This window comes from Staurois parvus, unplaced genomic scaffold (genome assembly GCF_062004578.1).
Source record: "Staurois parvus isolate SC_StPar_1 unplaced genomic scaffold, SC_StPar_1.0 ptg000556l, whole genome shotgun sequence".
NCBI lineage: Eukaryota > Metazoa > Chordata > Amphibia > Anura > Ranidae > Staurois > Staurois parvus.
This window is the reverse complement of record NW_028318352.1, coordinates 1,190,844-1,204,623: the sequence shown is the minus strand read 5'-3', so window position 1 is coordinate 1,204,623 and position 13,780 is coordinate 1,190,844. Positions and strand designations below refer to the sequence as shown.

The 13,780-nt window shown below is 41.7% G+C and overlaps 1 protein-coding gene across 1 annotated transcript in view; it reads left to right on the top strand.

Annotated features, from left to right (window-relative positions):
* The window catches only part of RBM19 (RNA binding motif protein 19), a 109,768-nt gene that overhangs the window by 13,966 nt on the left and 82,022 nt on the right, over positions 1–13,780 (top strand). The window contains exons 5-7 of the mRNA XM_089691232.1: positions 5,258–5,447; positions 9,614–9,807; positions 12,659–12,733. Coding sequence (XP_089547358.1) covers positions 5,258–5,447; positions 9,614–9,807; positions 12,659–12,733 — 459 coding nt within the window. The remainder of the gene's footprint in view (positions 1–5,257; positions 5,448–9,613; positions 9,808–12,658; positions 12,734–13,780) is intronic.

Genomic DNA, 13,780 nt, shown 5'->3' with positions numbered 1-13,780 from the left:
TGTGTTGTCTTATCCTAGTCCTCATATAAGAAATGAGTTCATAAAATTCAGTTGAGTCTCACAAAAATGCAAAAAAATGTCTAACAATCCCAAAAGTATGTTATAAATTCACTCCAGATATAATAATGCATGCATGTGAATGTTAACCACTGCAACAGTTACAAAAGTATGTGGTAGTGCTGTAGAGGAACACCTTCAACCACTAGCCTACAGGGCACTTTTACCCCCTTCCTGCCCAGGCCAATTTCCAGCTTTCAGCGCTGTTGCACTTTGAATGACAATTGCGCGGTCATGCAACACTGTACCCATATGACATTTTTATCTTTTTTGTGACAGAGCTTTATTTTGGTAATCACCTCTGGGTTTTTTATTTTGTCTTAAACCAAAAACCACTGAAAATTTTGAAAAAAAAAGTTTTTTCTTAGTTTTTGTTATATCTTCTAAGTAAGTGATTTTTCTCCTTCACTGATTTGCACTAATGAGGCTGCACTGATGGACACTGATAGGCTGCACTGATGGACACTGATAGGCTGCACTGATGGACACTGATAGGCTGCACTGATGGACAGTGATAGGTGGCACTGATGGGCATTGACAGGCATCACTGATGGGCACTGAAAGGCAGCACTGATAGGTGGCACTGACTGGCACTGTTAGGTGGCACTGATAGGCAGCACTGATAGGCGGCACTGATGTGCACTGATAGGCGGCACTGACTGACACTGATAGGCGGCACTGACTGACACTGATAGGTGGCACTGATTGGCAGCACTGAGAGGTGGCACTGACTGGCACTGATAGGTGGCACTGAAAGGCAGCTCAGATGGGCACTGATATGTGGCATTGATGTGCACTGGTAGGCGCTGAAATGTGGCATTGATTTGGCACTGATGGGCACTGACAGCTGGCACTGATGGACACTGACAGGTGGCACTGCTGGGGCTACACAGATCATCAGGGCACACTGATCATCAGTGCCCTGATGATCAGTGTACATGTCCCCTCTGAGGGATGGCCGATGCCACACTGACAGCTCGTGAGGAGAAAAATGCCGATAACCGGCATTTCCCTATTTACATGAGATCAGCTGTGATTGGACACAGCTGATCACATGACCGAGTCGACATCTTCGGTTTTTTCCGTTGATCGGTGATCGGACACAGTGCACCGCCTATCGTCGTGCTGCACGCTCCTGGAGCCGCACATGCGCGGTTAGAATGGGAGGACGTCACGTCCTCCCAAAACAAGAGGACCGCCTTGCGCTCGTCATTGTACTATATGGCGGGCGGGAGGCGGTTAATAAACTCACTCACTTGCTATCCATTTCTTGATCATATAATATCCAGTTTTGCAGCTGAGTAGACAATCCTTTTGATCTCTCTTGCACAGCCAAGTAGAATTCATGTAAGTTGTTGCAGGGTCAGAATCCCTGGGAGAAAGATCACTCTAAATCTGCCAGAGTCCCAGGCCCACTGGCATTCTGACAGGCATAAGATAAAAATGGGAGGATCTACCAGCGCACTGTTAAGCCGGCCATAGTTTGAATCTTGGCCGGTTCAGTAGGAACCTGCTGAGATTCTGTTTCAATATTTTTATTACAAAGTTTTGTTTTAAGAATACAACAAGCTCAAGATACGCCCATGCAGGGGCAGAGCAGAACAATAACGCCTAATTAGATACATCCTGCTAACTTGTATTAGCCAAATAACGGAATGTCCAATGACATCAAGGAGGGACAGCAAAAAACTGAACCAAATAATAGCAGCAGCAGCAATCCATCATATTACTGGAAAAAAAAGAGGAAAGAAGAAGAGAAAATTAAAAAAAAAAATAATCAGAAAAAAAACATGGAGGAAAGGAAAACTAGAAGAATCACGGATCCCAGGCTAGCACAGGCAGCGACTATAAGAGGCCATAACTGGTAGGAGGCAGGGATGGCAAGGAATAACGTATCCAAGCTTCCCAAACTTTAAGGAATCTCGGATGAGAATCATGAAGAACGCTAGACATCTGTTCATTGAACATAGCATTCATGCCAATTTATGCTGAGACCTAGACAGACCCTAAATTGGGCAGTGCAGGAGGGCCACCCTTGCATCCTTTACAGACCGTAATATGAAATAGCGTTTGTAGCAAACCAAAAACCCTAGACCAGAAGCCTATCAATCGCGGGCACGACCACCAAATGTGCAATACGTCCCCACGTAGACCACAGTTCCGGAAACCCTTATCTCCGCCAGTCGGATTAAAGTGAGCAGTCCGAGCCAGGACCCAGTTCCACCGCAGGAGAACTTTGTAGGCTGCTTCAAGAGTGACTGTATTGAATGAACATTTCACCACCATCCCCCAGGCCCTACGCCAATCCTCCGTCGCAATCGAGACACCCAGATCTCTCTCCCATTGAGAGACATAAGACGGGTGATGAGGAGTACCTACTGTTAAGGGAGGCATAAATTACAGAAATGAGACCAGGGGACCCTGGGGAATGCTGACAGACGTGTTTAAAGGGCGTTTTGCGGTAAGGATGGAGGGATAAGACCCAGTGGCGCAACTGCAAATGGACCTGCTGAGATTCAATCCATGATAAGAGGTTTATGAGCCCCAAAAGGTGAGAAACTGGTGTCAGCAGCAGAGGCGCCCAAATATAAAGGAGAAGCTGAGAAATGGATTCTTCGTTGATTCAATATTTATTGCTCACAGAATACTATAAACCGCCATCAAAGCGTCATGGCACTACACTGGCCACTTCCTCATGCATGGAAGGTGCATATAACACTGATAAACAGAAAAATATATGAAGGTAAATGAGATAGAGATAGAGAGATATATAGATATAAAAACGTGTGTGTTTGTATGTACACTATATTTCCAAACGTATTGGGACAGCTCTTCAAATCATTGGATTCAGGTGTTCCGATCACCTCCATGGTCACAGATGTATACAATCAAGCACCTAGGCATGCAGACTGCTTTTACAAACATTTGTGAAAGAATGGGTCGCTCTCAGGAGCTTAGTGAATTCAAGCATGGTAACAGGTTGCCACCTGTTAAATAAGTTCATCCATGAAATTGCCTTGCTACTAAATATTCCACGGTCAACTGTTAGTGGTATTATAACAAAGTGGGAGCAACAGCAACTCAGCTAAGAAGTGGTAGGCCAGCAGATGCTGAAGTGTACAGTGCACAGAAATCGCCAACTGTCTGCAGAGTGAATAGCTAAATACCTCCAAACTTCGTGTGGCCTTCAGATTAGCACAACAGTGCGTAGAGAGCTTCATGGAATGTGTTTACATGGCCGAGCAGCTGCATCCAAGCCTTACATCACCAAGTGCAATGCAAAGCGTCGGATACAGTAGTGTCAAGCCGCCTCCACTGAACTCTATAGCAGTGGAGACCTGTTTTCTGGAGTGACATATGCTTCTCTCTCTGGCAATCTGATGGACCTGTCTGGGTTTAGCGGTTGCCAGGAGAATGGTACTTTACCTGACTGCATTTTGCCAAGTGTAAAGTTTGGTGCAGGGGAGATTATGGTGTGGGGTTGTTTTTCAGGGGTTGGGCTTGGCCCCTTAGTTCCAGTGAAGGGAACGTTTAAGGCGTTGGCATACCAAGACAATTTCATGCTTCCAACTTTGTGGGAACAGTTTGGGGATTGCCCCTTCCTGTTCCAACATGACTGCGCACCACTGCACAAAGCAAGGTCCATAAAGGCATGGATGAGTGAGTTTGGAGTGGAGGAACTTCACTGGTCTGCAGAGAGTCCTGACCTCAACCCGATGAGAACACCTTTGGGTTGAATTAGAGCGGAGACTGTGAGCCAGGCCTTCTCATCTAACAACAGTGCCTGACCTCACAAATGCACTTCTGGAAGAATGGTCAATTATTCTCATAGACACACTCCTAAACCTTGTGGACAACCTTCCCAGAAAAGCTGAAGCTGTTAAAGCTGCAAAGGGTGGGCCAACTCAATATTGAACCCTACAGACTAAGACTGGGATGCCTTTAAAGTTCCTGCGCGTGTAAAGGCAGGCGTCCCAATACTTTTGGCAATATAGTGTATGTTATCTATTACAATGATTATCAATTTCAAATGAACAAACATCAATAATACAAGTTCACATGGTAGTCAGAAAAACAGTCTAACAAAATATGATCAATATGTAAACGAAAAGGTAAAATAATATAATAATTTACACAACATATACGTAACTCTTTAAATTTTCACATGAAATATGAAAATGTGATCACTCATAAAAAACAAGCTTTGCAATATAAAACGTCAATATCAATATGTGTACAGCAAAACATAAACTTCATTATATAGAGATTCAGTCCATGTATGGGCAGGCTGATTGCCCTAAGCGATCCATCCACCTCCTGGGTACAACTAGCATGTCAGATTTCTAGCTTCCGGTTATTGCCAGAGGCTGCAGCTGCTAGCTATAATTACTCTGTTCTCCCAGCAGGGACGGCTCACATTGCCCCTCACCAGGAGAACACAATATCTCCACGGGAGGGATTCCCCTATCAACACTGACTGTGTTGATGTGGGAATCAAGCAATTTTTCTTTCATGCAAGCCTTGGTTGCAGGAAAGAAAATTGCATCAGCCTGCCTTAGATATTTGAGTTAATGAATGATATTTTTGAAAGCTTTATTATAGACAATTATGGTACAGCTTCCTTACAGTGATCAGAAAGTCTGTTAGAATATTAGAGAAGCTTTTACAGATTAGTGTCATTTCATAGGCTCTCTAAAGGCAGTTATAGATGGCTTGAATTCCATCCTTTTTAGCTCTCAAATTTTTTTTTTTATAGATTTCTCCCCAGCCATAGATGGTTTGTATCTCAGCCTGTTCAGCAGGAACCAGATAAGATTCGAACCATCTATTGGCAGGCTGATTGTACCCAATTTGATTGTTGTATGACTTGGGTAAAGCCAGCATGTTGTATTTTATATGCTGATATAGCCAGTGGCTATAGCTGCTAGCAATAGTCATTGTGTTCTGCTGGCAGGGATGGGTCCCCTCCCCATGGTTGCAGGAAAGAAAATTGCATGGTCTATGGTCGTCCTAACAAATATATTGGAGTACAGTGATGATGCTTTGTTTGTTAACCACACCAGTTTTAACAACATTTTAATAAAGCAACAGACCTGGTAGTTGACTGAATATGGAGACTTGTTCTGCTGAACCATGTTTGTTAAAGGTTTGCTAAATTCATGTGTTTTCTGATACAATATTTTTTTTGTGATATGTGCAGCTGGAAAAAGACAGTGGCTTCCAAGAGTTTCTTACAGTGCATCAGAACAGGAGCAAAACCGCAACCTGGACTAACGATACAAAGGTGGAGCCAGAGAAAGCAAAAAGTCTCCCACGGGATGATTACCTCAACTTTGACTCTGAATCTGAGCAGGAGGCAGATGATGAGAATGAGGATGATTTAGAAAAAGGTAAGCCGCAAACAAGGGATGTGGATAAACTTACAAAGATACTTCTCTTTTTTTAAATTGCTAAGGCACAGAAATAATATAAAGAAATAAGTAAACGTTACATCAGGGAATAATGTCATCAGAATTACAATTATATTCTCTGTGACATTTTTGATTATATCATTTTTATACTTGAAAATCTTTAATCTTTTATCACATTGAAATACATTTTGCTTGAATTTTGAACTTGTTGAACAAACTGCTAGTATTCTGCTAAAGAACCAAGACTAATGTGGGATCATTTCTGAACAGTATTTTGGTCTCCTGAAGTGTGTTATTGTCAAAACTTACCCAACGTTTTGATCTTTTTTGTTTCTAAAACATTCAAGCACAGGTAAGAGTATTCATGGGCAGGAAAAGGCACCAGCCTCTTGTACTACAGTGGTTTTTCCTGCTAGTTCTATAAGCTGCATTCTTCAATCCGCCTCACACCCCTCTGCCACCGAACTGGCCCAAGATTGTTTTTACCTTAACGAACAGCTTTGGCAAATACTATACTAATCGTTATGATTTTATAACTCCACCAATAATTTTCAACTAGATCTCTGATAATTGATGAGACTTTACAAGCTCACATCTCCACTTTAACTTAGTACTGGGAAAGACTAAAAAAATATTTTCATCCATTTTACAGCTGTTTTCATGTGTACGTGGTAAAGGAACTGGGATTCCCAAGTGGCAGGATACCGGAGTTCAGTTTTAACAACTGGATTATTGGGGACCCAATGGGATTTGTTGCTAGCTAGTAGGCCCATGGTGATAGGAACTGCAGTAATAGTAGTATCACATATACGTCTTTTGGTTAATCCACTTTTAGATCGAAATACGGCTGGTTTAGCAGGGACTGGCAGAATTTGGATCAGTGTATGGGCTGGCTGGTTGTACAGAAGATGATATACTGATCCACTTCTGTACAACCAGCCTGTTGTTTTTATTGTAGTCGATCAGTGCGCAAGCTATAGCCGACAACACTGTATTCTGATGGCAGGGAAGTCTCACTGCTGTCAGAATACAATAGCTCAGCGGGAAGGATTCCTACATCAAGTTGGGGGAATTGGTTAATTTTTTTATCGTTCATCCTTTTGAGCCCATGTCCACTTCTAGTTTTTCAAACATTCCCTTACAAATATATATCAATTTTGGGCCAATATATTTTTATGTTCTTACACTGTCAGCACAATGGCAAATTTCTAAGTGTGAAACTATGCCTAACCCCAATAACATAAATAATTAAAGCTAAAGCCAACACTGGAAAGTATTTCAAAAGTCAAAACAAAATAACATTGCAGCACTTATAATTCTAACAGATTAAACACCTATACCTTAAACTTGCCAAAACATAAAGAAACATTAAAAAACTGTGCCATATATTGATATAATAGTCCCAAAACACAAAAGTCCACAGACTCCAAACCATTCAAAAAATGTTTTCAAATTCTATCTTCAGTAAGATTACTGACGCATATGACTTAATATTCACAAGGTGCACTCTCAAATCTGTTTACCTATATCGCTTACCTTCAGAAATAGACCTCTTACAACAGAAAAGGGTCTATAAGAGCATTTGTCATCAAGGAAGGAAAAGGGTGGAGTTTCACCACTCCTCATCAACTGAAACGTTAACGCATGAAAGGATTCTCATTCACTGTTTCTTCTAAAGATGACAATAGCGCAAAGAGAACTTTAAATCCTAGTGTTCACTGTTGTCTTAAATAAAATTAATCCACTCACAAAAATACCGTGCTTCAAGTGCAATAATCCAAGGTGTTCATCAAAGTGCTATACACACTGTGCAGTAATTCAGTGTGTTCATTCTACACCCAAGTGTATCAAAAATGTTAACCTTTAGCAAATGACCCCTTAACTTACAGAAGGTCCAGCAGAGGTATATCTTTCAATAAGACCAGTCCTGCCTGCAGTAGGCAGCTCAAGGGTTAATCACTCCACTCCTTTGCAAGTAACTGTTTTTCATAAATAGACCTTTTACAACAAAAATGTTCTATAAGCGCATTTGTAATCAAGGAGAAAAAAGGAGGATTAGCACTGCACTGTTGTTTTGCTCAATAATTATCACCTCAATGGAGAAATTTATAGTGAAACACTATATGTAAGACAGGGATGTCGTTCCCTTGGTGGGTGGAGCCTACCTTCCACCAGGTTTCAGCAGTGAGAACTGTGCTGCGTGCATCCAGATGTGGCCATTCTGGCCTCCAGAAACAACCATAAACTACTGCTGTTTTTTGCCACAACCAGGAATCTCCGAGTTCTACCGAACAGGCAAGATCCATTATTTCAGTGTCTATTCCATCCCGTTTCTAAAGCTGGAAACACATGGTTTGAAAATTAGCGGGTTCAGAAAGGACCAGCCAAATTCCGATCTCTGTGTAGCCCCCCTGGTTCCAATCGGATTCTTTCAAACGGTCCTGCTGGAAAACCTCTTTTTGATCAGCAGCTTGCTGCCAATTGGCTGTCAGCACTGATCAGTGTATTCGGACACCAGAGGAGCCCTGCTGTCAGAATACAATAGTAGAGCAGGGGAGATTCCTGCATTCACTTCACTTGTGTGTATGCAGGAATCTGTTAAAATGAACTGTGTGTACCCAGCCTGGCTTTAACAGCATGCTTGTTGAAACCCAGGTTGTAAAGGATAGAGTGGATTATGTGTCTTTTGATTCCTACCTAAAAGCCTCTTCTATTTGAGATCTATTATCACACCTGGAAATTTTTTGCCTGGTGTGAATAGACTCATCAGTCTCAGAGATTACTCTGTGCCTTGCATTCTGCACTTCCTACAAACAGGCCTTGAATAGAATTTGGCTTTAAAGTGATTCTAAACCTTGTCTTTTGGGGTTTTTTATTTTGGTTTTTTTTTTCTTAAATACTTATCTGCTCTGTGCAATGGTTTTGCACAGAGCAGCCCCAAACCCCCTATTCTTGGATCCCCCTGCCGGTGCTCTTGGCTCCTCTCTTCCTATTTCTCACTTGTACGGGCTTGGTCTTGAGTGGTGCTGCCTGCATCTGTAGACACTGTACAAACAAATAGCAACTACCCCAATCTATAACTTGCCTTTGCAGCAAGGAGCACATGGATGGGCGCCGCATGTCAAGCAACAACAGAAAAAAGTGCGTCTTATGGAGCGAAAAATACGGTAATATACACATACTGGGAATTTTTATTTACCAAAGACAGGTAGCAGAATACATTTTGGCCTAAATTTTTGACTTACTTTGAGTTTATTGGGTATTTTTTATAACCAAAAGTAAAAAATATAATTTGTTTTCCCCCAAATTTTCAATCTTTTTTTCATTTATATCACAAAAATAAAACAACCCAGTGGTGATAAAATACCAGCAAAAGAAAGCTCTGCGGAAAAAAGGAAATACTTTTCATTTGGGTACAGCGTTGCATGACCGCGGAATTACCAGGTAAAATCGCACAGCGCTGAATAGCGAAAAATGGCCTGGTCATGAAGGGGGGTAAATCTTCCGGTGCTTATGTGGCTATAGAAAATATTGTAATTCAATAGGAATGAAGTGATCTACACTGACATAATACATGATACAGGGAGCTCACTTCTCCGCACTTTTAGGCTTGTAGAATCCATTTGGTGAAGGCCCTTTTAAAAATAACTGTGTCCCTGTACATAAAGATGTGGTTTTACCAGTTTGATACAAAAGAACTTGGGTGACCTTCATGGAGCCTTGTTCTAGGACCCTACTGAACTCCTTTGAAATTAGTTGGAATGCCAGTTGTTAACTAGGTCTTCGAGTCCAACATCAGTACCTGATCTCCCAAATGCTTCTTTGGATAAATGAAAGCAAATTCCCACAGATACACTCCAAAATCTTCTGGAAAACCTTCCCAGATGAGTGGTGGCCAGTAAAGCCACTAAGGGAGTGATAATTTCATATTGGTGCCTGTGGTTTTGGAATAGGATGTCCAAAAAGCTTGTTGAGGTGTGTTGGTTAGGTGCCCACAAACGTTTTGCTATAAAGCATATGTCTGTTTTAGATTGTTTAAGATGTGGTTGTTTACTGCTTTTATGGCTTGTCATACTTTGCCCTATTTTGGTAATACATTTTTACTGTGATAGAAATAAAAACTATGTTTCACTGTTTATCAATAGATGGAAAGCTTGCATTGCAGACTGGAGTTTCTGACATGGAGTACCTTAAGTCTAAGGTAGTACCGGATGCCTCATCTGGAAATAAGAGTGAGGCAGAACAAAATGAAAACAATAAAGAAACTGATCAGAATACTCCAAGTTGTAAGAGTAAAAGTCTGGCACCTTCTCCAAAGAACAAAGCCACAAAGAAAGAGGTAAGTGAATGGCCTTGTTCACCCTAATGCAGTTTCTCCTACTTCTGTGGTCACACTGCAATTCATAGCAGTGGAAATCACATTCTGGTATGGTGTCAGTTCACATCAATACAACATGGTGCAGTCTCCTGAGGTCTTTTTTTTTTTTTTTTTTTTTAGAAATCAGTTTTATTTCAGCAGCTTCGTCTTACTATGTACTTTTTTGGTATGTGTTCTAGTAGCCAATTACTTCTGTTTCAGGAGCCTGATTTTTCAATACGTTTTGCACATTTAGTCTTCGATGCAAATTAATATATTTTTATATCAGGGCTTGACAAATTTGCTTTTAATCTAGGAGGCAGCTAAAAAAAGTTAGGGGCCATTTTTTTTTTTTTTCCCCCCACACATGGCCAGGACTGGTATAGTAAAACGGGAACACTGACCACACATAGGACTAGTATAGTTCAAGCACCAGATCTAGAGAGCCCTCATAGGGAACTCAGAAAAGACTGAACAACTTCATTTTTCAGAAAAGGTGCAGGGACCTTTTCCCTGTGTTTTCTGGAGGCGCAGCAGCCCATTCAAATAAATGGGCTGCCATGTCCATGCAAAATGCAGCTTGCTGAGTCGCAGTAAGGGACAGTTCACACCTGAATCACACACAAATGCGGTCTGCGCTCCTGTGCTGCTCAGTGCAGTGCAATTTTCAGCTTATTAATATTAATGGACTGAAATTGCACTGGATTGCACAAAAAGAAGTGCATATACTACTTTTGAAAAATACACTGCCAATTTGTTTGCCTGCACTGAATCACATGGTGTCACAGTATCAATCTGCATTTAGAGTGATGTTAGGAATATACTAACACCCGCAACAGACTGCCCACCCAATGTGTTCTGAACACACTGCATTCCCACATGGCTCTTTTGTGGATGAGCCCTTAGCAAGCATGGAGGGAGGGCACAGGGAAACCAGGCTTGATTTTCTTTACTAATTCCAAGAGTTGGTCTTTGCCATAAAATGCCAGTTACCTGGCTGTCCTGCTACTTCTAATCCCCTGCTTGGAACAAAAATGCAGATAAAGATGGACTTTCCTGGTCTGGGTAGAAATAATCTGTGCCATTGGGTCAGCATGGCAGCTAATGGGAAGAATTCATCAAAATCAGGAGCAGGCAAAAGTTGGAGCAGCTGTGTGCAGAAACCAATCAGATTGTTCAGCGAGGCTTTGAAAATGAAAGATGGAAGCTGATTGGTTGCCAAGCTCAGCTGCTTCAGTTTTGATATGTGTTTTATTTAATGGCAGCTTGACTGTATAACAAATTTGATGGGATTATTATCTGCTGATAGGAAGAAGGCAGTAGGTGGCAGTAGATGATAGATGGGGGGACACTGACCACATGGCATGACACAGCACCACATGACCACAGGCCAGACTCTGTGTGCCGGGACCATGTGACCCCATGGAGTCCCCTTTCTCCGCCACTCTGCCAAAACAATTGGCATCCCCGAGCCTCTCCAACTAGCCTGAGCTTGCCTCTCTGTCACCCCAATAGATCGACTTTCTAGTTCCCTACACCCCCAGTATGATCTCACCTCCACAACCCCTCTACACCGATCAGCCGCCAAAGCACGGTCCACTGCTAGCAATAGGGGACCCGTCTTCCCCCCCTTTATTCCTTCCCCCTCACCGGTCTACTGCCGCCCACATCTCCGTCATGTATTTGCCACCTTGCTGACCCCAAGAGTCTTCAACAATACTGTACCCAGCCTCAACTTGCTCTCAGGAGTCCCCCTACACAGCTCTCTCTCCTCTCCCATCCGAGGACGGGGGGAACTGTCAGCTCTGGGTTGCATGAGAGAGACTGTCTGAGAGCCCTGCAGCCAGCCACCCCACTGGGGAGCCACAGTGCAGGCTCTTGGGGCTTCCCAACAATGGTGGACCTCCAGGGCCCGGTTGCAAGTGCGACCCTAGTAGTAAAGCCACTGCCTGGTGTCCACAGTGAATGGGCTGACAAAAGCTCAGGTGCCAGAATGCAATTTGTAGTTTCCATGGCGACCTGGCACCTGGGATTTTCCGAACCCTGGTTTATATTATATGTTCATTATATTTTTTTTATGATTTACAATATATATTGATTGTATTTTTTAACATTCTGTAATTCAGTCAAGAAAACTGAAGATCATGTGACAACTCTGTTATGTGATGTTCTAAATTATGTGGTATATATTCATATCTAGACATAATTTTTTTCTTTTTATCATTATGGCTATGTTTTTTGCTAATTTTTGTATCCCTGATGGAGGAGTGGTGTTGCCCCTAAAATGCATTGGCTGTTTTTATATTACTTTTAAACCAACTATTAAAATTAAATTAGATTATTTTTTCCGATTTTGGTCTGTATCTCTATGGTTTGAGTTACTGTTGGGTGGCCATCGAGGGAAACTGCTGTGTGGGAGCCACCTCGCCAGACCTATTTTTATTTTGTTTAAAGCTCTTTATCTGACTACACTTACAAGTCCAAACGTTCCCAGCACCTCTTTTAGTATGTTGTTTTTGGTGTGTTTGTGGCAGGGTTTTGTGTTTAATAATCAATCTGCTCCTCCAAAAAATGCATTACGCATGAAAACGCATAAGAAATGCACTACAAAAATACATGATTATGCAGCAGCACTAGAGTGGGATAATTCACACCAAGAATATTGTCTGAACAGATTTTTGTATGTTTTCCCTTTTGTTTCCCCTAAGTAGTGTAATTTCCTTTTAAACTGTAAATTTTTAACGTTTGTCAGTCTTTCTGGTTACTGTTGAAGATTTCTGCATTTTTAACCATACTCAGATGATTAAAAAATGTTTTTCATTCTTTTTTCTAGAAAATAACTGTTCAGAATGAGCCTACAACTCCGTATACCATTAAGCTGAGGGGAGCACCCTTCAATGTAACTGAAGTAAGTTCATCAGCAGATTTATCCAAACAACACGTTCCATGGGTCTCTTCTATGAACTCTGTTTAGTTTTTTGCAAAGAATTTCTAATGGATCCAAGTCAGGTGATTGGCTGGGCTATTCTAGCAGCTTTATTTTTTTCCTTTGAAACCAATAGAGAGTTTCCTTGGCTTTGTGTTTTGGTATCATTATCTTGCTGAAATGTCCACCCTCATTTCATCTTCATAATCCTGGTAGTGGCAACAGATTTTTATCGAGAATGTCTTGGTACATTTTTCCATTCATCCTTCCTTCAACGATATGAAGTTTGCCTATACCGTATGCTGAATTAGAGCCCCACACCATGATGTTCCACCTCCAAATTTCACTGTTGCTATGGTGTTTTTGGGGTGATGTGTGCAGTGTGTATTATGGCATCCAAAGAGTTCAATTTTGGTCTCATCTGACCAGACTATATTCTCCCAGTATTTCACAGGCTTGTCTAAATCTTTTGTAGTAAACTTTAAACGAGCTTCAACATGCTCTTTCTTCAGCAATGAAGTCTTGCATGGTGAGCGTGCATACTGGCTATGGCGGTTAAATACATTACTTATTGTTTTCTTTGAAACAATTGCACGTGCTAATTTCAGTTCTTTCTGAAGCTCTCCACAAGTGGTCATTGGCTCTTGAACAACTCTTCTGATAATTCTTTTCACTCCTCTGTCAGAAATCTTGCGAGGAGCACCTGGTCGTGGCCAGTTTAAGGTGAAATGATGTTCTTTCTGCTTCCGGATTATGGCCCCAACAGTGCTTACTGGAACATTCAGAAGTTTAGAAATCTTTCTGTAACCAATGTCATCAGTATGTTTTGCAACAATATGGTTGCGAAGGTCTTGAGAGAGCTCTATGCTTTTTGTGTGACACCTTAGTAATGAGACACCTTTTTATAGGCCATCAGTTGAGACTGAACCAGCTGATATTAATTTTCACTGACAAGGGGCAGGATTGCTTTCCTATTACTGATAGATTTCAACTGGTGTCTTGGCTTTCCATTCCTTTTTGCACCTCCCT